Source organism: Moschus berezovskii, chromosome 21 (genome assembly GCF_049115385.1).
Source record: "Moschus berezovskii isolate FMDL1 chromosome 21, NW_MosBer_1.0, whole genome shotgun sequence".
Lineage (NCBI taxonomy): Eukaryota > Metazoa > Chordata > Mammalia > Artiodactyla > Moschidae > Moschus > Moschus berezovskii.
Genome location: NC_142480.1, coordinates 41,864,962 through 41,891,258, shown reverse-complemented (window position 1 = coordinate 41,891,258; position 26,297 = coordinate 41,864,962). Strand labels below are relative to the sequence as shown.

At 42.1% G+C, this 26,297-nt stretch overlaps 2 protein-coding genes across 2 annotated transcripts in view; both read right to left on the bottom strand.

The window, feature by feature from the left end:
• ENTREP2 (endosomal transmembrane epsin interactor 2) overlaps positions 1–26,297 on the bottom strand; it is a 128,571-nt gene that overhangs the window by 52,069 nt on the left and 50,205 nt on the right. The window contains exon 2 of the mRNA XM_088829568.1: positions 11,224–11,334. Within this exon, the coding sequence (XP_088685694.1) occupies positions 11,224–11,322 (99 nt within the window). The 5' untranslated portion in view covers positions 11,323–11,334. The remainder of the gene's footprint in view (positions 1–11,223; positions 11,335–26,297) is intronic.
• NSMCE3 (NSE3 component of SMC5/6 complex) lies at positions 17,218–19,314 on the bottom strand. The gene has a single exon (XM_055417988.2). It carries the CDS (start codon positions 18,643–18,645, stop codon positions 17,788–17,790), a length of 858 nt encoding a protein of 285 aa, XP_055273963.1. The 5' UTR covers positions 18,646–19,314; the 3' UTR covers positions 17,218–17,787.

Genomic DNA, 26,297 nt, shown 5'->3' with positions numbered 1-26,297 from the left:
ACAGAGGAGCCTGGAGGGCTACAGACCATGGGGTCACAAATGAATCAGATACAACTTAGTGACTCAACAACAACTGTTGGCTTACTTTAAATATATCAGTTCGTGTTTTGCTGAGAATTCTTCTTTGCTGGGGAACTTTGGGATTTGGACTTGACTTTCAAATTGCTGTGTTAGCCATGACATCCGTTTGCTGATGATAATGACAAATTCAGAGGCAGATAAACAAAAAGAGAATTGTGTTACTCTAGAGGGGACAATTCTGTGTCATCATGACAAACTGCAAAGAACAGTCCAATACCAAATTTCCTGTGAAGCCAAGAGAAGCTGAGACTCTTCTTGACCCATGATTAGTAGAATAAAATCTATAGCTCTCGGCAACAATGGAAACATGGAAGGAGATTGTGGCTGAGGAGACCCTGAGTGAACCTGTGTACTTTCAGCTAAGTTTTCTTTCATCTTTAAAGCCGGGCATTTCCAACAACCCCAGCCGAAGGCCGCATCCTCTCCTCATTTACTATTCATCATGATGAAGCTGAATCAGGGTTGCCCTGGTTACGGTGGAGCTCCTCTGAGGTCTGTGGCTTCGTAATTAGTGTTGGCTTGGTTACTGGGTGCTTTCAATTTTGAGATTAGAGTGCTGGTAATAAATGCGGCTATAAGCATCATGAAAAAATTCTAACAGGCTCTGGAAAGAATAAGATAGTCATAGAATCAAGGTCCTCCTGCAAAATGGACCATTGAGGATCTCAAGCTGCGGTCCTGATAAACCGAGTAATGAGAAATAAAATGGTAGAGGCTTCCCAGGTGGCTCACTAGTAAAAAACCCACCTGCCAATGCAGAGACATGGGTTCGATCCCTGGGCTGGGAAGATCACTTGGAGGGATGGCAACCCACTGCAGTATTCTTGCCTGGAGAATTCCATGGACAGAGGAGCCTGGCAAGCTGCAGTCCATGGGGTCGCAAAAGAGTTGGACACAACTGAGAGACTGAGCATGCAAAAATAACAGAAAACTTTTTACACACTGCTATATTTAAAATGGATAACCACAAAGACCTACTGTATAGCACATGGAACTCTGCTCAATGTTATGTGCCAGCCTGGAATGGGAGGGGGCGGTTTGGGGGAGAATGGATACATGCATGTGTATGGCTGAGTCCCTTTGCTGTCCACCTGAAACTATCACAACATTGTTAATTGGCTATACCACAAAACAAAATGTTTCCGATGTTAAAAAAATTAAAGAAGTAAGAAAAAATAAAAACTGAATCATGAAACTATTAATTAGATGACTTCAGCTAAATGAATTGGGCTGTCACACACAGAATGTTAAGTCTGCTATCAAGACCTTGCTTGGACCAGCATTCAGTAAACGTTCTTTGAGTCTCTTCCATAACCTCATTCTGGACCCCAGGAGGAGTCCTGGAGGGCTTGGAGGACTGGCAGAAGGGAGGATGACAAGGGATGTGGCCTAAGAACAAAGGTTTCCAGAAAAGAAGAGAGAGTGGTGCCCTGAGCAGGCAGGAAGCAGACTGGACGCTCAGAACTCAATCTGGTCCCTGTGCAGAGGCCCAGCACCCTCACTAGGCTGAGATAAGGATACCCGGCTTCAGGAATCCAAAGTGTCTGTGAGCATCTGAGGACAGGTGTCCTGTGTCTGAAGCCTGGTCTTTAAGTTGCCTGGAGTTCAGGTGGGTCCGCTGCCAGGGGGTGAAAGGGATGAAGGGCACATTCAGGGTGAGAGGGTCTGAGATGCTATCCCCATGCCTACACTTGTAAGGGACATGCAGAGTGCGAGGGGCTCTAGGATTCGTTTGTGCCCCAAGTGGTCCCTAGAAGAGCTAGGAGAACCCTCAGCAGCTGGATCTGGAGGGGAGGTCCTGGGGAGGATCTCAGACCTCAGCAGCTAGTGTCAGCCCAGGCTCACAGCAGTGTGGGCCAGGGGCTGGCATAGAGCAAGTGCCACCCCGCCCACTTCCCACTTCCACTGCTGTGATGCTCAGTCTGGGCCCCCAGACCCAGATGCCACCAGGGACGGAAAAGTAGAAGATGGAGAGGGGAGAAGTGCTGAATATGTCCTGGAATGAGGTAACATTAACCCTGGAAAGACTGTTCTCAGCTGGTAAGAGACCAATATCACAACGCAGTGATAAGGGTCATGTTTATTTTTCCTATATCAGGGGACATAGGCTAAGTCAAAGGGAGGTATAAAAAATGAAGAATGTGTTTCTGCAGTTCTGAGGCACCTTGTAAAAATGTCAACACACCACATAAAATACAGGTCAACAGGATTAAGACCAAACATTGTTCATAAGCATAAATATAAATAGGCTAAACTTACCAATTAAAGGAAACAGAGATCTTTAAAACATTAAGCTATATGAAATCAGCCAGACACAAAAACACACATATTGTATGATTTCACTCCTGTGACGTCCCTAGAGGTATCAAAAGTTTCAGAGGCAGAAAGTAGATGGTGTTTTCCAGGGGCTGGGGGAGAGGGGAGGTGGGTAGTTAGTGCTTAGTGGGACAGTTTCTGTTTGGAAAGATGAAATAGTTATGGAAATGGATGGTGGTGACAGCTGTACAACAGTGTGAATGTACTTAATGCCACTGAATTTCACGATTACAAACAGTTAAAATGGTACATGTTATGTTATGTGTATTTTACCACAGAATAAAAGGGGGGGAAGAAAAGACTTCTACCTTTATAAGCTGATTAAAATGCCACTTAATTATGAACTCACATATGTAATCAAGAAAAAAATCAAGATGAGATGTTCTCCCCACACCTACACTCGTGAAGGATCTGTAGGATGTAAGTGGCCCCTAGAATTTATTATCATTGTTACCATTGATATAATAGATAAAACTTTTCTTATAGAGAAATATAAGCTTTTAAAAATAGTAGACAATATTTGTGGAAGAATACTAAGAACTATTTTAGCCCACCAGATTCCTAAGTCCATGGGATTCTCCAGAATACTGGAGAATACTGGAGCGGGTTGCCATATCCTACTCCAGGGGATGTTCCTGACCCAGGGATTGAACCTGCGTCTCCTGTGGTTCCTGCACTCAGGCAGTTCTTTACTGTTGAAACACCAAATTTCCTATTTATACTCATGGCATTAAAATTGATTCAAAGCCCAAAGAGATAACAAACATGAAAAAAATGCAAGATCTGCTAAATAACTAAATATCCTTCAAATATCAGCAACCCCAAACAATTTGACTGATGAATATTTTCAAGGAGTCATGGATCAGATGGTCCCCTTGGCCTTTATATCATTGTATGTATGTTAGTCACTCAGTTATGTCTGACTCTGCGACCCCATGGGCTGTAGTCTGCCAAGCTTCTGTGTCCATGGGATTCTCCAGGCAAGAATATAGGAGTGGGTTGCCATGCCCTCCTCCAGGGGATCTTCCTGACCCAGGATAGAACCTACAACTCCTGTGTCTCCTGCATTGGCAGGTGAATTCTTTACTGGGAAGCCTTGGACTCTGCTGAAATTAAAATTATGGTAACGGAAAAATATGAACTCTACACATACAAATTTGACAATTAAATGAGATGAATCAACTTATTAAAAATCACAAACTACCACAACTCAGAACAGGAAAGAGACAATTTGAATAGCCTTATACTATTAAGAAAGTTATTTTTATAATTTTAAATCTCCCCCAAAAGAAATCTTCAAGCCTAGATGGTCTCACTAGAAAATTCTATCAAATGCTTAAAGAAGAATCAATACCAATTCCAAATAATTTCTTCCAGAAAGAAGAAAAATGTTCGTGTGTGTTGCTCATTTTCTAGTTGACTTCTTTGTTCAGTGTTGAGATTTCTTCATATACTCCAGATACTAGTCCTTTTTCAGATATGCCGCTGCATATGTATTTCTCCAAAGTATATATACGGATGGCAATGAAACACATGAAAAGAGGTTGAACATCATTTGCATCAGGAAAATGCAAAATGAAACCATCTCACTACACATCTCTGAGAATGACTAAATATATATATACATATATAGTCAACGCCAAATGCTAATGAAGATGTGGAGAAACTGAACCACTCATACATTTCTGATAAAGATATAAAATGTACGGAAGTGTGGCTGGAAAAGTCTCTTAAAAAACTAAACATACAGTTATAATACGGAAATTGTGTTCTTGGATATTCATCCCAGAGAAATGAAAACTTATGCGCACACAAAAGTACACACATGAATGTTCACACCAGCCTTATTCATAGCAGACAAAACCAGAGGTAGTGCAGGTAATTAGTTAAACATGCTGTCATCCTACGTACCACGCAGTACTACCCAACAATGAAAAGGAACGGACCACCGATATACACAACACCTTGGATGAACCTCCATGGAATCATGCTGAATAAAAAGAGCCAGTTCCAAATGGTTGCATACTGCATGTTTTCATTTACACAACATTTTGGAAATGAGTTTTTTTTTTTTTGTTTTGAGAAATAGTGAACAGATTCGGGATCTCCGGGAGTTAAGAGTGGGCAAAAGGGAAATGAATGTGGTTATAAAAAGATCAGCATGAGGGATCCTCACAGTGTTGAAACAGTTCTGTGTCTTGACTGTGGTGGTGGACATGTGAACCTACATGAGTGACAAAATCGCATAAAACAATAGACACACTCTCACACCCATCCAGACAAATGAATATAAGTAAAGATGGGGAAATCTGATTGCATCAGTGTTAATATTGTGGATGTGATATGGAAGGAATTTGAAAAAATGTACAGCAGATCTCTGGGCTTCCCAGGTGGCTCAGTGGTAAGGAATCTGCCTGCCAATGCAGGAGATCCAAGACATGACGGTTTGATGATCCCTGGGTAAGCTAGTGGAGGTGATGGAATTCCAACTGAGCTATTTCAAATCCTGAAAGATGATGCTGTGAAAGTGCTGCACTCAATATGCCAGCAAATTTGGAAAACTCAGCAGTGGCCACACAACTAGAAAAGGTCAGTTTTCATTCCAATCCCAAAGAAGGCAAGGCCAAAGAATGCTCAAACTACTGCACAATTGCACTCATCTCACACTCTAGTAAAGTAACAGTCTGTGAACTGCGAACTTCCAGATACTCAAGCTGGATTTAGAAAAGGTGAGGGAACCAGAGATCAAATTGCCAACATCTGTTCAGTCATCAAAAAGGCAAGAAAGTTCAGAAAAACGTCTATTTCTGCTTCATTGACTATGCCAAAGCTTTTGACTGTGTGGATCACAATAAACTGTGGAAAATTCTGAAAGAGATGGGAATACCAGACCACCTGACCTGCCTCTTGAGAAACCTGTATGCAGGTCAGGAAGCAACCGTTAGAACTGGACACGGAACAACAGACTGGTTCCAAATAGGAAAAGGAGTATGTCAAGGCTGTATATTGTCATCCTGCTTATTTAACTTATATGCAGAGTACATCATGAGGAACGCTGGGCTGGAAGAAGCACAAGCTGGAATCAAGAATGCTGGGAGAAATATCAATAACCTCAGATATTCAGATGACACCACCCTTATGGCAGAAAGTGAAGAGGAACTAAAAAGCCTCTTGATGAAAGTGAAAGAGGAGAGTGAAAAGGTTGGCTTGAAGCTCAACATTTAGAAGCCAAAGATCATGGCATCTGGTCCCATCACTTCATGGGAAATAGATGAGGAAACAGTGGAAGCAGTGTTAGACTTTATTTTTGGGGGCTCCAAGATCACTGTGGATGCTGATTGCAGCCATGAAATTAAAAGACACTTACTCCTTGGAAGGAAAGTTATGACCAACCTAGACAGCATATTAAAAAGCAGAGACATTACTTTGCCAACAAAGGTCCGTCTAGTCAAGGCTATGGTTTTTCCAGTGGTCATGTATGGATGTGAGAGTTGGACTGTGAAGAAAGCGGAACGCCGAAGAATTGATGCTTTTGAACTGTGGTGCTGGAGAAGACTCTTGAGAGTCCCTTGGACTGCAAGGAGATCCAACCAGTCCATCCTAAAGGAGATCAATCCTGGGTGTTCATTGGAAGGACTGATGCTAAAGCTGAAACTGCAATACTTTGGCCACCTCATGCGACGAGTTGACTCACTGGAAAAGAGTCTGATGCTAGAAGGGATTGAGGGTGGGAGGAGACGGGGACGACAGAGAATGAGATGGATGGATGGCATTACCAACTCGATGGACATGAGTTTGAGTGAACTCCGGGAGTTGGTGTTGGACAGGGAGGCCTGGCGTGCTGTGATTCATGGGGTCGCAAAGAGTTGGACACGACTGAACGACTGAACTGAACTGAACTGAACTGGGTTAGGAAGATTCCATGAATAAGGGAATGGCAACCCACCCCAGTATTCTTGCCTGGGAAATCCCATGGACAGAAGAGCCTGGCAGGTTACAGTCGATGGAATCACAAATAGTTGGACAGGACTGAGAACAACACACAACAACAAGATTTCTATTATTTCTAATAACTTCATGTGAACTCACAAATATATCAGTAAAAACAAAAAATTTTCAATTGAAAAATTTTAAAATTTTATATGAATCCTAACTCTTCCATTTCTGTTCTGAAATAAAAGCATTTTGGGGTGACATTTCTATAGGTGTTCATTGTGCATTAAATAAAAAACAAGTTTCTGTATCCATTTTAACATGGGTTTGAGAAGAGATTTTTTTCAGATCCAACAGATAGGATGTAAAAGTAAGGACTTCTGGGATTCTGGTTTATATAAACTATCTGATTGATACAGACTTTCACTCTTCACCCATTTCTAAAATAAGAGGACTGGCCATGGATGATTTTTAAATTCCATTCTTGCTAAGTCTCTGTGTCCATAGGCTTCAACTTACTCATTCGTTATCCACCACGAAAAGTGTTTTCCTATTTTAAAATTTTTGTATCTATGTGAGACGATGGATGTTCATAAAACTTACTATTACTATGATAATCATCTCATGATGTAACTCAAATTATAATGCTGTATGGGGAAAGAAGCCACAAAAGTCAATATATGTATATATATAAATGATGCACTTTGCTGTACAGCAGAAATTAACACAACACTGTAAATCAACTAGACTCCAATAAAAATTTTTTAATTGATATGCTGTACACATGGATACAGTGTTGTATATAAATTATATCTCAATAAAACTGGAAGAATAAAAAAAGTTCTACCTAGAAGGGTGGGATGCGGGAGGAGAGGAAGGTTCCAGAAGGAGGTGATACATGTATAATTATGGCTGATTTGTCCTGCAGTACGGCAGAAACCAACACAACATTGTAAGGCAATTTTTCTTCAGTTAAAAAATGAAAAGCTCTGTTGCATCACAAGGTACTAAATACTGATTCAAATCCATATCAATCAATGTAAAAAGTTAAGAAAAAATATGCTCTATAATATTTGTAACAAAGGGAAAGCACTTTTATTTTCCTAGCTTATATGGCTGTCCACCTAAAAGATAATTTTGGGAAAACTTTTAGAGTCAACAAAAATTTTCAACATATGAAAGATACAAAAATCAATCGCATTTTGGCTTCCAAGAAGATGACAGAGATGTGCCCTTCCCTATTCTTCTGAGAACAACTAAAAACACTGGACATTGTTATAAAAATGGCAGCAGCAGTTCAGCACAGCCCCTGACCTCTCAGAAATGACAGCCAGTGCATGGGCAGCTGTGAGGCCATTGTTATTGTTCAGTCATTCAGTTGTGTCTGTCTCTTTGCAACCCCATGGACTGACCGCAGCATGCCAGGTTTCCCAGTCCTTCACTATCTCCTGGCGTTTGCTCAAACTTACATCCATGGAGTTAGTGATGCCATCCAACCATCTCATCCTCTGCTATCCTCTTCCTCCTGCCCTCAGTCTTTCCTAGTATTAGGATCTTTTCCAATGAGTCAGTTCTTCACATCAGGTGGCCGAAGTATTGGAGCTTCAGCTTCAGCGTCAGTCTTTCCAATTAATATTTGGGGTTGATTTCCTTTAGGATTGACTGGTTGGGACTCTCAAGAGTCTTCTCCAAGACAATTCGAAAGCGTTAATTTTTGGGGCTCAGCCTTCTTTATGATCCAACTCTTACATCCATACATGACTACTGGAAAAACCATAGCTTTGACTACACTGACCTTTGTCAGCAAAGTGATGTCTCTGCTTCTTAATATGCTGTCTAGGTTGTCATAGCTTTTCTTCCAAGGAGCAAACATCTTTTAATTTCATGGCTGCAGTCATCATCTGCAGTGATTTTGAAGCCCAAGAAAATAAGAGGCATGGCTCTGAGTTAAAGAAACAAATGCCAGTGCCCCATACTCGGCCGTCAGGGTCACATCAGGGGTCACTTGGCACTTGCACTGAATGTCACGGGACACATGTTGATCTATACCCCAGCCACGTACCACATACCACATGCACATTTCAATACAACCAAGTCAAAAGCCAAGTCGTGATAAAATATAATGGTTTCATTCAATAAACGAAAATTCAGTCCCCAGACACGATCTACAGCACACCATCAACAATTTTCCAGGACGGAAAAGATAATTCTCTTTTTAAATTGGAAAATGAGAACTAAATTGTTTGGATGCACTCATTATCAAGTTTATATGTTATCTCGGCACTTAGAACAGACTTACAAAATTGATTTTCAAAACTTTAGTGCAGAGAAAAATCAATGCAACAAATGTTAGAATATAATCACTACATCAGTTCAGTTTAGTCACTCAGTTGTGTCTGATTCTTTGGGACCCCATGAAGCGCAGCATGCCAGGCCTATCTGTCCATCACCAATTCATGTCCATTGAGTCGGAGATACTATCCAACCAACTCATCCTCTGTTGTCCCCTTCTCCTCCCATCCTCAATCTTTCCCAGCATCAGGGTCTTTTCAAAGGAGTCAGGTGTTCGCATCAGGTGGCCAAAGTATTAGAGTTTCAGCTTCAACATCAGTCCTTCCAATGAACACCCAGGACTGATCTCCTTTAGGTTGGACTGGTTGGACCTCCTCGCAGTCCAAGGGACTCTCAAGTCTTCTTCAACACCACAGTTCAAAAGCATCATTTCTTCTGTGCTCAGCTTTCTTTATAGTCCAACTCTCACATCCATACATGACCACTGGAAAAACCATAGCCTTGACTAGATGGACCTTTGTTGGCAAAGTAATGTCTCTGCTTTTTAATATGCTGTCTAGGTTGGTCATAACTTTCCTTCCAAGGAGTAAGCGTCTTTTAATTTCATGGCTGCAATCACCATCTGCAGTGATTTTGAAGCCCAGAAAAATAAAGTCAGCCACTGTTTCCACTGTTTCCCTAACTATTTCCCATGAAGTGATGGGACCGTATGTCATGATCTTAGTTTTCTGAATGTTGAGCTTTAAGACAGCTTTTTCACTCTCCTCTTTCGCTTTCATCAAGAGGCTCTTTAGTTCTTCTTCGCTTTCTGCCATAAGGGTGGTGTCATCTGAATATCTGAGGTTATTGATATTTCTCCCAGCAATCTTGATTCCAGCTTGTGCTTCTTCCAGCCCAGCGTTCCTCACAATGTACTCTGCATATAAGTTAAATAAGCAGGGTGACAATATACAGCCTTGACGTACTCCTTTTCCTATTTGGAACCAGTCTGTTGTTCCATGTACAGTTTTAACTGCTGCTTCCTGACCTGAATATAGGTTTCTCAAGAGACAGGTCAGTTGGTCTGGTATTCCCATCTCTTTCAGAATTTTCCACAGTTTATTGTGATCCACACAGTCAAAGGTTTTGGTGTAGTCAATAAAGCAGAAATAGATGTTTTTCTGAACTCTCTCGCTTTTTCAATGATCCATCGGATGTTGGCAATTTGATCTCTGGTTCCTTTGCCTTTTCTAAATCCAGCTTGAACATCTGGAAGTTCACGGTTCACGTACTGCTGAAGCCTGGCTTGGAGAATTTTGAGCATTACTTTACTAGCATGTGAGGTGAGTGCAATTGTGCAGCAGTTTGAGCATTCTTTGGCATTGCCTTTCTCTGGGAGTGGAATGAAAACTGAGCTTTTCCAGTCCTGTGGCCACTGCTGAGTTTTCCAAATTTGCTGGCATATTGAGTGCAGCCCTTTCACAGTATCATCGTTTAGGATTTGAAATAGCTCAACTGGAATTCCATCAGCACCACTAGCTTTGTTCATAGTGATGCTTCCTAAGGCCCACTTGACTTCACATTCCAGGATGCTGGCTCTAGGTGAGTGATCACACCATCGTGATTATTTGGGTCATGATGATCTTTTTTTTTTTACAGTTCTTCTGTGTATTCTTGCCAACTTTTCTTAATATCTTCTGCTTCTGTTAGGTCCATACCATTTCTGTCCTTTATTGAGTCCATCTTTGCATGAAATGTTCCCTTGGTATCTCTAATTTTCTTGGAGAGATCTCTTTTCTTTCCTATTCTGTTGTTTTCCTCTATTTCTTTGCATTGATCACTGAGAAAGGCTTTCTTATCCCTCCTTGCTATTCTTTGGAACTCTGCATTCAGATGCTTATATCTTTCCTTTTCTCCTTTGCTTTTTGCTTCCCTTCTTATCACAGCTATTTGTAAGGCCTCCTCAGATAGCCATTTTGCTTTTTTGCATTTCTTTTTCTTGGGGAAGGTCTTGATCCCTGTCTCCTGTACAATGTCATGAACTTCCGTCCACAGGTCATCAGGCACTCTATCTATCAGATCTAGTCCCTTAAATTGATTTCTCACTTCCATTGTATAATCATAAGGGATTTGATTTAGGTCATACCTGAATGGTCTTGTGGTCTTCCCCACTTTCTTCAATTTAAGTCTGAATTTGACCATAAGGAGTTCATGATCTGAGCCACAGTCAGCCCTTGGTCTTATTTTTGCTGACTGTATAGAACTTCTCCTTCTTTTGCTGCAAAAAATATAATCAATCTGATTTCGGTGCTGACCATCTGGTGACCTCCATGTGTAGAGTCTTCTCTTGTGTTGTTGGAAGAGGGTGTTTGCTATGACCAGTGCATTTTCTTGGCAAAACTCTGGACCTCTAAAACAGTACTACACTAATAGTAACTGATTTATTAGTAGAATGAATATTGATTTGGGAGAATTTTTAAGAAATGAATCATCATGAATTCCTTAGACAATGCTAAAACATCAGAATAAACCCAAGGATACAGTAAAATTAGTTTTGAAATCACTTTCATGTAAAATCGAAGTCCATGACCTTTATCAAACGGCTTGCCTTTCATTACTCACCAACTGACAGCCTTCCAGGGAGTTGACGAGCTGAGCATTCTGACAGGAAAGGATTGAACCAGCCAAATTCAGCATCACACACACTGCCGAGAGCAGCATGAAAAAGGTTATCTGGAAACAAACCGGATAAGAAATTGATCATTTACTGAGAGAGATCAGAGGAAAAATTATTTGGCTTTCAAAAAACTTTCAGACCATCAAATAATCGCATGAATAACATTTTTATGTTTCCAAGGAAAGCAGTATTTGTTAAAATTTTTTAAATCATATTCAGTTCAGTTCAGTCGCTCAGTCGTGTCCGACTCTCTGCGACCCCATGAATCACAGCACGCCAGGCCTCCCTGTCCATCAACTACTCCCGGAGTTCACTCAAACTCATGTCCATAGAGTCGGCGATGCCATCCAGCCATCTCATTCTCTGTCATCCCCTTCTCCTCCCGCCCCCAACCTTTCCCAGCATCAGAGTCTTTTCCAGTGAGTCAACTCGTCGCATGAGGTGGCCAAAGTATTGGAGTTTCAGCTTTAGCATCAGTCCTTCCAATGAACACCCAGGATTGATCTCCTTTAGAATGGACTGGTTGGATCTCCATTACCTTCTATCAAATAGAAAAGGTAGTGTCTGAAAAGCCATAACCAGCAACCATGATTTTATTTGAAATATAAAAATATTTTAGAAGCTAAACTTGAAAATACTATACATTCCATGGTCTCTACATAGTGTTATTGATACATACTCTCAAAAGTAACAAGTGATATATAAATTACTAAAGAAAATCAAGTGATAGAAGTGTATTTATTAGAAAGTCTATGTCTTTTAATTTTTATTATGGAAAATTTCATACACTTGTAAAACCAAGGAAAATAGTAAAATGAACCGCACCCACATACCCATCATCCAGCATCAGGGGTGATTAATCCAGTCACCATCAGTTTTATCATTTATACTCTCTCCCCTCCAAATTACTTTGTAGCAAATATTAGACAGCATGTGACTTCATCCTTAAATATTTCAGTGTACATTTCTAAAATAAAATTTTTTGAAAACATAAAATGCTGCCATCACATCTATGATAATAATGCATTAATATATTTACAGTTCACACTTGTTTCAACCTTTCTTCATATTTTGTTTGAATCAGGTTACATAAGATACAAAGGAGCTCCATACTGAAACTGGTGGCTCTGAATTTTATATATTTTTAAATTAATGTGCTTTTCCTCCCACTATGGGCTTTTTCTTCCTTGAAACCTGTTCACTAATCCTATAGTTTTCTATAGCCTACACTTTGTCTCCTATCACTTAATGTTTCTCCATCTTCTATAAATTTTGTAATTTCATTGATAGATCCAGAGGCTGATCAAATTCAGACTAACAGATGGTAAATAATATCTCTCTGTGATCTTAGCATACATTTAAAAGACTTTATTTTTAATTGGAGGGTAATTGCTTTTAATTGGAGGGTAATTGCTTTACAATGTTGTGTTGGTTTCTGCTCTACAACAGTGTGAATCAGCCATAAGTATACACACATCCCCTCCCTCTTGAACCTTCTTCCCCCAAATCCCACCCCTCTAGATCATCACAGAGCATTAGGTTGAGTTCCCTGTTATACAGCAATTTCCCATTAGCGATCTATTTTACACACGGTAGTATATGTATCAATGCTACCCTCTCGATTCATCCCACCTTCTCCTTCACCCGCTGTATCCATAAGTCTGTTCTCTACATCTGTGTCACCATTCCTTAGCAGCCATATCTCAGGATTGCTTAGGTCCATTCATTTATTAGGGTTTCCAAATTAGTGCTAGTCTAAAGCCATCATTTCTACTCTATTCGGGGAAATCAAGATATAGAAGGAGACTCTTGCTCATCAACTGTTTGCCTTAAAGTATAGGTTCATATAGGGAAAGGATACATGTTAGATTCTTTTCATTTATCTTCCAGACTTCAAAATAATTAGCTGATATGTTGCCAGACTTGCAAAATAAACTCAGGTCTATGTGGTAAGTTAATACTCTTGCCACACTTAAATCTAATGAAACAAAACTTCAAAAAAATATGATCAAGAAGGGGTAGAGTACATGAAAACTTGTAAAATACTTTGAAATGGGGAAAAAAAATACTGGCTCCTGTCTAGTGCACCTTTCTGAGTTGCCTGTGTTTGCTGTCTTTGTTTTACAACTCATAAGATGTACAATATTCATGCTAATACAATGATTTTTGACAACAGAAATATAACTGAATTTTGTCTGTTGGAATGCAATGATTATCTCTCCATGGATGCTGACCACTTTTACATCTTTTGTAAATTCATTTCTGCATTCTTGATTGCCTATGTGTGTACATTCTGTGAATTCTCTTTTAGACAGGTAGTGACATCTTACTGGTTCCTTCATTAAAGAATGAGTGAAATACAATCTTTTTCACACAATTAAAAAATTAGTTGGGTCCCTAGCTTTCTTCAAAGGTATTGCTTGTTTAGAATGTGTGTGTATTTGAATCATTATGAAGGATAAACTTAAACACATTGGATATGTTTCAGTCACTGGAGTCATTAGCAAGAGAGACTCAATTCAAGTTAACACAATACTAATTTACTTTGAAAGTTATCATGTTCCAGGGTCATCATATACATTTCTTGCCCTAGTCCTGAAACCAGACATTTAACCAGTAAGCCTTGATTCCTTTCAAAGAGAATGGCACTGAAGAATAGATGCTTTCAAAGTGCGGTACAGGAAAAGACTCTTGAGAGTCCCTTGGACTGTCAGGAGATCAAACCAGTCAATCCTAAAGGAAATCAACCCTGAATATTCACTGGAAGGACTGATGCTGAAGCTGAAAATCCAATACTTTGGCCACCTGATGAGAAGAGGCGACTCACTGGAAAAGACTCTGATGCTGGGAAAGATTGAGGGTAGGAGGAGAAGGAGTTGACAGAGGATGAGATGGTTAGATAGCAACACTGACTCAATGGACATGTATTTGAGCCAACCCTGGGAGACAGTGGAGGACAGGGAAGACTGATGTGCTGCAGTCTATGAGGTTGCAGAGCTGGACACAACTTATCAACTGAACATTTAGATAACACAGTTTTCATGCTAAAGGTGCTCTTGCTGCTTGAATGGTCACTGTTTTAAGCGTTTTCAGTTGTTAGGTATAACATATCATGTGTTCATACTGCAATCTTGGATTCAAATTCACAACTACAGGGTTTTTATTTAATCACATCAACCTTCTATTTCCACTTCCTTTCAACCACACCCCAAACCTTACTTTTCATTATAATTAACCATCTGATTTAATCTCATGATACCCACAAGTCTCAAAGTAACAATGCTAATACTACCACCAAAAACATGATTATTGAAAACAAAGATTTTTCTGTTTCCTTTTATCCTTAGAGAACATTCTACCAGGATATGTAGCCAAATTATGGTGTCCTAGAGTCACCGTGGTTCCCTTGTGTGTGGTTTTCTACCAACTGGGAACCTGGGTTATCGTCTCTTTTGTTAGGGATGGTTTTCTAAGTTTATATTGCTTGCAATTATAAAATAATCTTAAAGTCAAATCCATAAGAGTTTTAAATAAGTCTGGCTTTTATTCTATCTCATCCCTTATCCATTCTACTTCCTCCCTTCTCCTAGAGGTAGTTTTTTTTGGACATGCTTCACAGCTTCTGTGATCTTAGTTTCCCAACTAGGGGTTGAACCCAAGGCCCCTCAGCAGTGAAAGTTCAGAGTCGTAACTACTGGACCACCAGGGAATTTCCTGTTTTTCCTTTTTTAAACTTAGGCAAGGTCATGACATTTGGGGTGCTATGTACCTTGATCCCACTCTGGGATTCTACACTTTGCAGTACCTCCTATAGGTGCTGGCTCATAAAAAGTGAAGACCTAAGGGTTATTTAGGCCTCAAGCAGTCAGACTCTGAAAGTTCAGGCAAACTTTTCTTTGACAGATCAACTCTTCAAAACAATTTGATTTCAATCTTCCAATTTATCCCTCCCCCCACCAACACCGTAAATCAACTTACCCCAATAAAAATTATAAAATAATGGGGAAAAAAATTTGATTCCATTTGGTGCCATATGCCACCAGGTACACCTGTACTTCTTTTCTAGACACACACCTCAGGTTTGCTTTAAGCATATTTACTCCCTTTGTGCTCCTCTCCATCCTTCTCTTACTGATTTGACTGTGCCCCTCTGACCTTCATGCTTTCGGTGGACAGGCCACACTTCAACTCTTCTTCTCTCAGTCATATTGTTCTTCTAAAAATTTTCATTGGGCATCCAATTCCTACCTAACCTTTATCCTAAACCATTCGAATCCATTCAGATGTTTTAACAATGAGAGTACCAACTATAACACAGATTTGATTTTTGCCTGAGAATGTGATTTAATTAGCCTTTTCTCTCAGTTTTACTTACCAATTGGGGGTTCAGATGCAGTTACATATCAACATACTTCTGTATTCTGTTCATTCCTGGATACAAACCAGTCAAATATTTTCTGAGTTCATCTCTTTCCTGTTTGTTTTCCTAAATGCAGCCACAGCCACCAACACTTCTGCTACCAATGTACTGTTTCTTAACTTCAGAGTCATTGGGTTCATCAGGTGTACGATCTGCTCAAATCACTACAAAAAGGGTTTTTACCAAATGGTTTTCCATTATATCACACTTCTTTCCAATGTCCCCAGTATTAGCTTCCTCAACTTCTGAATCATTCAGGTTAGGACAGGTTACAAGTAACTCCAGAATCTTGGTGTCCTAACACAGCAGAAATACTTTCTCCTGTTACATGACCAAAGCAGGTCAAATGAGTTTTGCCTCAGGTTCACTTAGGGCTTCCCTGATAGCTCAGTTGGTAAAGAATCCACCTGGAATGCAGGAGATTCCAGTTCGATTCCTGGTTGGGAAGATTCCCCTGGAGAAGGGATAGGCTACCCACTCCAGTATTCCTGGGCTTCCCTTGTGGTTCAGCTGGTAAAAATCCAAAAGCAATGTTGAAGACCTGGGTTCAATCCCTGGGTTGGGAAGATCCCCTAGAAAGGGGAAAAGCTACCCACTCCAGTATTCTGGCCTGGAGAATTCCAAGGACTGTATGGTCCATGGTGCTGCATAGAGGTGGACACGACTGAGCGACGTGCACTTTAACTTTCAGGTTCATTCAGGCTGCTGCTGTTTAGCTGATAAGCCGTGTCCGACTCTTTGCTACTTCATTGACTGTAGCCCACCAGGCTAGAATTCCGATTTCCGAGGCACAAATACTAGAGTGGATTGCCAGTCCCTTCTCCAGGGGATTTTCCCAACCCAGGGACTGAACCCGGGTCTCCCGCATTGGCAGGTGGGTTCTGTACTGTCCTGAGATGTCAGACAACCTCAAAACCCCATATCCTGTTCACTAAGCTGCAGATATCCCCTCCAAGCCTGGGTGGATCTTACTTTCTGCTCTGTTTATGTGGGCTCCATGGTGAGCTGTTTTTCCAAAAACTACACAGTAGAGTCGTACCAGAAAAAGTCATGATTTACAAGCGAATGAAAGAAAAAGTTAAAAAAAATTTTAAGTCCTAAGCCAAGGGAAAAAAGCCAAATTTAAGCAAATTTGTGCCCATAATTCTACATAAACTTTCATACCTAATTATCACACTACCATACACAGTAACAGGCAGCATCAACCCCTTTTATAGGTGAGGAAAGGTCTGTGTACAACTTAATCTTCTTAAATTTGTAAGTTAGGCAGACTCTGAACCGAGGTAGTCTGATTCCCAAACAGGCATGTTTAATCGCTAAGACTTATCAACTTTTCCATGACCCATAGAAATATATTTTACATCATGATCCAGTATGTCACACGTATAAAAGTAAAGCAACTTCAACAAAACACTATTTACCTCAATGATACGTAGCAAAAATTTTCTTTTTTCCTTACGATGCAGGTTTTCAGTCATGAAATTTCTCATGACTTAGGGTTAAAATAAATGCATAATGCTAAATTGCTTCAAAAATACAGTATTTATTATAACGATAGTAGCAAAAAAAAATTGAACAAAATGGTCAGCCACACAGCATAGTAATTATCAATGTAAAAAATTATTTGGAAAACTACAATACGCACATTGCTTAGAATGACTCAAAATGCTTATATGCATAGAAAACAGATTTTTTAAATAGCTGCGTTAAGGTAAAAGGGGATACAGGCAATTACATTTTCGTTTTCAATTTACAAAGACTTTTCCTTTACAGATTGGGGAAGTTCAAAGGTCGGACAAGGCCCAGTTCGCTTATATTTCCTTGGCAGTTCCTGATCAGGGTAGGAAGTTTTCCAATTCGCTTTATAAAGCTAACAAGATCTTTACACCAAAAAACACAGACACTGGAGCAAATCAAAACAAGTAACCCTCTAAATGAAATTTTAGAATTAAAATGACTTACAACATTACAAGGAAAAAAGTTTGCAAATACGTCCTGGAACTACCAGCATTTAAACAAGCAAGATGCTCCCTCCCACCTCCAGCCCTTCCCCCGGGGAGGGAGCGCGCCCTGGGGTGTGTCTCAGATTTCAAGAGACAGGAGAAGCGGTTGGGGCAAGGCCAGTGGCTGGACTCGGGCCCGAGGTCTGGGGTCTGGCCCTGGCCTCCTCGTCCGCCAAAGCCTCGCAGTACTGCGCCGGCCAGTCCTTGGGGTCCTGGTTGTGGACTTTAGCCACGAACTTGAGCACCTTCATCTTGCTGGTCTCCAGGTTGGTGCGTGGGCCCCACTGGAGCTCGTAGTCCACGGGGTCCGTGTGCGGGATGCGCCGGTAATCCAGGTATCGCTGCCGCACGAAGTCCTCGGTGATGAGCTTCTTGGGGTCCCCGAAGATGAGGTGCTTCTTGGTGGGGTGTACCCCGAGGCGCCGCAGGAAGTCCCAGACCTCGGTCTCCTTGACGCTATTGCCCTTCATGAAGATGAGCCCCAGCACGATCATGAGCAGCCCAGTGGTGGGCGTGCCCTGGTCGCCGCGCACCTCCGCGTCCTCTTCCACCGGTTCCAGCGTGTTGACCAGAATGTAGGTGTTGCTGCGCGGCTCCAGCTCCACCAGCCGGTACCCGAACACGTACTCCAGGCGCTCGGCCGCCCGCCGCAGCAGCTCTGGGAGCACGTCCTTGTAGTCGCCGACCACGTGCCGGAGGATGTCGGTGCGGCGGATTGGGATCTTCCTCTGGTCCTTGATCAACAAGAACTGCACCAGCTCCGCCACCTTCAGCTCCAGCTGCTTCTGCGAGCGCGGCCCCGCCGCGGGGGAGGCCTGGGCCCGCCGCTGCGACGCGGCGCCGCCCGGCCCGCGGGACGTGCTCGGGGCCTCCTCGCCGCCGCCACCCGGCTCCCGCTCGATCTGGGAGCTGGGGCGGCCCCGGCTCTTCTGCTTCTGCGACATGTCGCGGCGGCGGGACCCCAACAACGCGGACTCCCCGTAACTGGCGGCGGTGACAGGGACTGAGGGTCGGTTAGCCGTTAGTCCGTGCGGCCGTGGGCGGGCCCGAAGAAGAAGCGGTTGTGTCACAGTAGCTGCGCGCTTGCGTCACGGAGGCTGCGCGTTGCGTCATCGAGGCCGCGCCGGGTCTAGGGGTCGCTCCTGTCTGGCCAGCGGCCGCGGACGGCGGTGGTAAGAAGCCGGTACTCCTTGCAGCCTTGCGGGTTTTATTATGACTAAGTGTCGTCCTTATTACCAAACCCTGCAGATGGCGAACAGGAAGCAGAGCTCCTGAGAGAGTGTGCGGCTTGGCTCAGGATCGCACCCAGGCCAGGGCTGGAGAAACTTGAGAGTCGAGAGCTCTGAAATCAGGGCTGTTTGTAGGTGAAGGAAACTCCCAGAATGAACGTGGGAGAAAAATACGGCGAAGAGCGTGGAAAGAAGTAAGAGCAATTTCTTTCCACACAAAACTGGGCGTAAAGAGAATTAAAAGACCCCAAGGACTCGTACGGAGAAGGCAATGGCAAGCCACTCCAGTACTATTGCCTAGAAAATCCCATGGATGGAGGAGCCTGGTAGGCTGCAGTCTGTGGGGTCGCTAAGGGTCGGACACGACTGAGCGACTTCACTTTCACTTTTCACTTTCCACTTTCACACATTGGAGAAGGAAATGGCAACCCACTCCAGTGTTCTTGCCTGGAGAATCCCAGGGACGGGGGAGCCTGGTGGGCTTCCGTCTATGGGGTCACACAGAGTCGGACACGACTGAAGTGACTTAGCAGCAGCAGCAGAAGGACTCGTAGGTTGCCTTCGCCAGCTCCTTCTCCCCCTTTTCCACCAGTTACTTTCTCTAAAGCCCGAGTCTGTTTAGAAACAATGGTAAACACAGCCTCGCAAGCAGGGCTCTCCCTGTCTCTTCACCTTTCTGCATTGATACTCTGTGTAATCAACTCTGTCAGCCGGACAGGTATGGCACAGTCACCCCAGAAAGCATGATAAGTGGAGGGTTTTTGCTTGGTCCTGGGAGTTTTGTCTCTTGGAAGCACGTGCTCATGGAAAGCATGTGCCTTGGGCTCACAACCACAAATTTGGCAGAAATGGCTAAGAGAATGCTCCCAACAGAGAAGTTGGTCTCAAGAGACTACCATTTAATTTGGGGCATCTCTGATCAAGAATTGCTAACATGTGAGTCTCTAGCCTTAGAGATCAACGAGAAAGCAAGAACTTCAGGTTATCATCCCTCATAATCTGTGAAATGTCTACTTTATATTGTTAATTGTGCCTCTTTAGTAGCCAACGTGAGTCATTTCATTAACTCAAACCATCTGTAATCTGCTGCCATTACATCCACAGATTCTAGCAAATGTGTTCCTTTTCTATTTACTGACTTGCAAAGGCGAAACTTAATTTCCCTCTTTGTCTTAAAGCTACCAGAAAGTGGGTAAACTGTTCAAAGAACCAAATCAAGTTGACTTCCTCTTTAATGCAAATATATTAAAAGGAAAGCAATTCAGAACACATTATTTGAATAATAACATCAAAACACAACCTTATTAAAATTTCATTAAATGTTGGTAGCATAAAATTTTGTTGTAATTTACTATGAAAATGCAATCTGATAATGGTGCTGGAAAAGCAATACTAAATGTAAAATGATATTCTATGTTGTGATGCAAGTATGCTAAAATCTGGTAAACTATGAGTAATAACTTTCTGTTCCACACAAGATCTAACAATATATCCCCAAGCATCAATCTTAATGGCAGCAGCCTGCTAAGAAAAACAAATGTATCATCAAGGCACTCATTTTTTTCTTTCACAATGGGACAGTCCATCTGCTTCAGTTTCCTTGCAAATTAAAATTTAAACTCAAGTGCAAAGAAACCTCCTACAGTTGAGAATCCTGAAAAAGGTCCCTTCAGAAAGATCAATTGTATCTCGAGTTTAAAAAAATCTACCAAAAGATGATAGAAATGCGAAATAAGAGGAAAGCCGTTGTCAACAGCTGGGCTGGCGTACTTTTTAGTGTTTTGTCTTGCTCAGGTAGTCACTTTATTTACCCAGTAATCCCACAGGTCTAGTGACCCCTGTGACTATGAAAATCAGCAGTGTCCATCACCAACATCTTCACCCGGATAACAGATTGTCATACTTAAAATGGGTGAAAAAAATAACCAGTTTTAAGTCTTAAAACACCTCTCTACACAGTGTCTGGAAAATAGAGACGTAAATTAATAGGATTAGGGTGATGTTTTAAGCACTGCAGGGAGATGTCACCCAGGCCACATTCCACCTCAGGCTGACTCTGGAGGCTGTTGTGATGAGGATGGTAGTAATAACATTAACAGTAATAAATATAAACAGCAGCAGCTAATGATCACACAAAGGTAATCTTGGATCAAACCTTCTAAGTAGACTAGGTATTACCTCATTTAATCTCCACAACAGCCCTGCGAGGCCTATGCTTTTATGACCTTTTCACACAGATGAAGAAATTGAGGCACAGAGAAGAATGTTAACTGTAACAAGGACCTGTAGCAAGGAAGCTGAAGCTGTGGATCTGAACTAAGGCAGGCAGCCTACCTCCAGAGACTGCTTTCAACCATATGCTGAGCACACAGAGAACACAGATACCAGGACCTTGAAAAACAAAGGTTCAGGAGTCAGATGGACCTAGATTAGAGGGAAAGCTGCTGACACTCCCTTCTGTTTCCAAATCAACAAAATGAGACTACTAGTCCAGGCTTCAGGGGACTAAGAGTAAGAGGTTTGCCAAACACCTAGCACAGGGCCTGTGTTTCCTTCAGGGGTTTTATGTTAAACAGTCCTCCCCTGGCTTCTGGCAACTGGTGCCAGAACCCCCTAGATATGAAAATACTTAGATGTTCAAGGCTCTTATACAAAATGGCATAGCATCTCCATATAACCCATGCACGTCAGCAAACATTAGATTATTTTAATATCTATATGATATAAATGCTGGGCAAACAGTTATAAGTACAACTTAACTGCTATGTAAATAGTTGCCAACACTCAGCAAATTTAAGTTTTGATTTTTTGGCACTTTATGGATTTTTCTTTTTTCTCATATTTTCGATCTGCAATTGTTTAAATCCACAGATGCAGAACCTGTGGCTATGGAGGGCTAACGGTATTTGAGGGCTGTCAAAGCTATATGTAGAAAGAGGTTTACTGCAGTGAAGCACATGTACACAGAAATCAGGAAAAGTTTGGAAAAAATTACCAAGGTGCTAATCATTTTCTTTTAAAAAGTGAAATTCAATGTTGATTTTCTTGACTGGGAGATAAATGAAAAATATACTTTCAGTGATTTTAACTTCATTGTGATATCATGCCTTAGAAGTTGCATACATTCAAGTTGTAAGTAAATTCATCAAATTCAAGTGAATATGATATGTACGACTTTTTGTTCAGCCAGTGGAGGAATAAGAACAAGTGGTTAAAAAAGAAAAACATGTGCAAACACTTTATGTTAATGATCTTAGTATTTTTATTACTTGACCCCCCAAAAAAAATTTTGAGGCAAAAACTAAGCTAGCTGAGATTTCAAGTCCATTGAACAAAGAAATGCCTAGTACGTACTGCTCTTTAGATGCCTCTAAGTAATTGATTGCTTTATTTCATCTCCTTGGTAGCAAATGCCTGCTAAGAAGCTCTAATCATCTCTATTATCTACTAGATTCTCCTCTTCATTCAGCGGAAGTTCTTACAGAAATAGAAGAAGGTTTTAAAGTTTATGGCTTCAACCTAGTGCAAAAAGCAGGTAGGTAATATATATATTTAAATGCACTGACATATATACACCACCATGGGTAAAACAGATACCTGCGGGAAGCTGCTGTATAGCACAGGGAGTTCAGCTTAGTGCTCTGTGATCACCTACAGGCGTGAGATTGGAAGGGTGGGAGGAAGGCTCATGATGGAGGGGAGATACATATACTTATGACTGATTCACATTATTGTACAGCAAAAACCAACACAACTTAAAAAGAAAAGCAGGTAGAGACTTTTGGGGAAGAAAAGCAATGAAAAGCATGCAGGCGCCATGTATAAGCAGTCTCTCTGCCTTTTCCAATGGAAGGAAGTGGATGGAGCACAATATGTGAACACAGTAACTGGAGTGGGTGGGTAGGCAGATGCTGTGTCAGTGCATAGATGGCAGGAAAAGCAATCCGGATAGTTCCATGCTTTTAATGAAACCCCTTGTATGTACTCACGTGTAACTAAGATCCATCCTGGTTAAATCATGTGATAGGACTACCTAATAACACTGTGTCCCTCAGGAAAGAATATATTAAGTGGCAACAGAGCCTTCTATGGGTGGTGAAAGGGAGTGGAGAGGTGGGCTCAATGAGGCAGCGTCTTTCAAGTGTTGTAGCCATTGGGCCCAGAAGCCTCCTCTTGGACTTTCAAGAGATATGCATCCTACAATCACCCAGGGTCTTTTACGTAGGAAAACCATCAAGGCTTATTAAGTTAAAATGTTACAAACACATAAGGTCTTATTAGTGGCCAGTACGTTGCTGTTTATTTGCTTGCTTCTGCCCTTTTTTCTGTATCTGTCCTCCACCTCTCGGAGGCCCTCTTCTCCTTCTTGCACGTGGCTCAGTGACTGGTCAGGAGTCCAAGCAGTGTCCTTTCAGGGGTTCACACAGGTTCTCTTTCCTCCTAGTGAACAAGCTGATGGGTGATGTACGCCCAGCCAGCTTTGCCTTCGCTAGGGAGTCACCTGTCTCAGGTGCAAGCCAATTCAGAGGAGACCTAAGAGATGGAGGAGCAGTCCCCATAATGCTGTCTGAATCCCGAGATCCGGAGTTCAGGGTCAGACTCCCAGGGAGAGCTAGTTACTGAAGCAAGTAAAATGCCCTCCATCTGCTGTACTTTCCTGAGAGCAGATTATCCTCACTCGAAACTGAGCAAATTCTAAACCCATTCTGCCAGGGAAAACAGGGTGCTGAAGAATGAGCCTTGTTTCATAGGAACGGAACTCAATGAGGTATCGTTACCTATGGTAACCAAAAATTCCCAGAATGGAGACCTACTGGAAGTAAAGAGGTGTTTGTTGGAGATTTTTTGGCACCGCAGGCCTGGAGACACAGATCCAAGAAAAACTTGAATTGTGTTCCCCCAGACGACAAAATGAGGGAGGCTTTACAAAGGCAGAAAAAGACAAGGTTACATAAGTGGTCAAGAATTAGGATCAGCGGTGGCAGGAAGCAAGGGTGCTTGTTAAGTGAGGACTGGTTGGGACTGGAAATGACTATATAGTTGGAGGCAGGGCTTTAAAAATACAAGGTTGTCACTGGCAGCTCCCTGCACATATTTTGAAAACTATGCCAGGCTACCAACCCAGCTAACTCTACAGCAGTCCACCTCTGGGTTTATCAGTTAAGACAGTAACTACTTTGCTGTTTCAGCTTTTGTGAATTCATTTTTATATCACTTGTGGCTAAAAGCAGCTCCAGAGCACCTCAACTGACACCTGTAGCTGTAGGAGTCCCAAGGTACCAGTCCCTCCACCTGGCTTTGAGGTCTGTAGCCATTTGAATGTAGGCTTGAGATGCTGCTGAAGATCAGGTAGTGGAGCAAGATCACAGCCAAAAATAAATAAAAAATAAATGGATATATTAAAGTTTTTTTTTAAAAAAATGATCAGCCAAAGAAATCTCCTAAGATGCACAGTGATTTGAAGGCAGGAGAGAGCTGAATTCTAGAACAGATGGCTACCATGGGGCAGAACTAATGGAGGAAACAAATAGTCCATATAATGGAAACATAATGAGAACACATAAGGAGATATTATTAGAGCACAACAAACTACTTCTAGAACAGAATAATGCTTGATTTTTTTCATTTAAAACTTCAGTAGAGGCACCATAAAAGAGAATATTCCCTGCAGAAAACCAAATTACTATTTTAGGAGGCTCAAATGAAAGACATGTCACATAATACAGAACAAAAAGTTAACGAAATGAAAATCACAAATGAAATATCAAGTTATGAAGGGTAGAAGCAGGAGGCACAACAAGTAAATGATTTATATTTTAAATAATTTACAAGTTTGGGGAGGAAAAAAGTGACAGAAGTAAACATCAAAGGAGAAGCAATTCGGGTTTTCTGCTTGAAAGTGTTCTGAAAAGGCAGACTTTAGATACGTGCTGGCAGATTTTCTGAATTTCAAGAAGAGACAGAAATCATATAAGCATGAAACCACACAGACAGAAACAACAAGTTCTTTCTAGAAACAATCAGCTCATCATCACAGTCTTGGGAACTAGTAGATAATGGTTACTGACTAGAGAAAAGATCACTGCAGATGCTGATTGCAGCCATGAAATTAAAAGACACTTACTCCTTGGAAGGAAAGTTATGACCAACCTAGATAGCATATTAAAAAGCAGAGACATTACTTTGCCAACAAGGTCCATCTAGTCAAGGCTATGGTTTTTCCCGTGGTCATGTATGGATGTGAGAGTTGGACTGTGAAGAAGGCTGATCGCCGAAGAATTGATGCTTTTGAACTGTGGTGCTGGAGAAGACTCTTGAGAGTCCCTTGGACTGCAAGGAGATCCAACCAGTCCATTCTAAAGGAGATCAGTCCTGGGTGTTCACTGGAAGGACTGATGCTAAAGCTGAAACTGCAATACTTTGGCCACCTCATGCAACGAGTTGACTCACTGGAAAAGACTCTGATGCTGGGAAAGGTTGGGGGTGGGAGGAGAAGGGACGACAGAATGAGATGGCTGGATGGCATCACCGACTCTGTGGACATGAGTTTGAGTGAACTCCGGGAGTTGGTGATGGACAGGGAGGCCTGGCGTGCTGTGATTCATGGGGTCACAAAGAGTTGGACACGACTGAGCGACTGAACTGAACTGAGAGAAAAGATGGGACTCTTCCCTGAGAGTTCTCTGCCAGGCCAAGTATTGTCATATCAGCACAAAGGAGCTGATTACAGGGTGTGCAGGCTGGGGGGTGTGCCTCCTGAGGGCCGCTGTGAAAACACTCCCACCACTCACTCCGAAGAACGCAATCAAACAAGGATCCACGGGAGGGGGAGACTGAAGTGAGTAACAGCGAGAGCACATTTTGTAATATTTATTTAAAAACCCTAATGGACAGTGATAATGTAAATTATAACACAGTTGTTCATATGGATTCTCGAAACAGAAGAAGGGATATTTTGATAAGAGCCTGGGCCCAAACACTTTCAGTTCGCCCCAGGAACAAGAAGAAGAGTGGGGAGACAGATTCTCCTCCAGGTGGGGTGGGGTCCTAAGGACACTGAGAAGCCCGAGGTGGGAGCTGTGATGTCTCAGCTCCAGACCCCTCATGTTGGAGTGGGGTCTTTGGGAGCTCTGTTTCTCTTTTGTTAGAAGGTTTCCTGCTGGGTTTTTCCAGGGAGAGGCCATGGGGGAAGCCTGACTGGGGGTGAGGTGGGGGCTGTGGTCAGTATGGTCCGAGCAGTACCCCGCCCTGGCAGTGACCTCCATCAGCCCCCACTCTCTCCCTGAACCAGCTCACTGTTCTCTCCCAAAGGTGTGAACAACAGCAGGGTACATCCCTGCAGACAGGAAAAGGGTAACGAGAATATT

Bases quoted from the DNA above. Each gene is read 5' to 3' on its own strand.
- NSMCE3 (XM_055417988.2), bottom strand. From the start codon at position 18,645: ATGTCGCAGAAGCAGAAGAGCCGGGGCCGCCCCAGCTCCCAGATCGAG.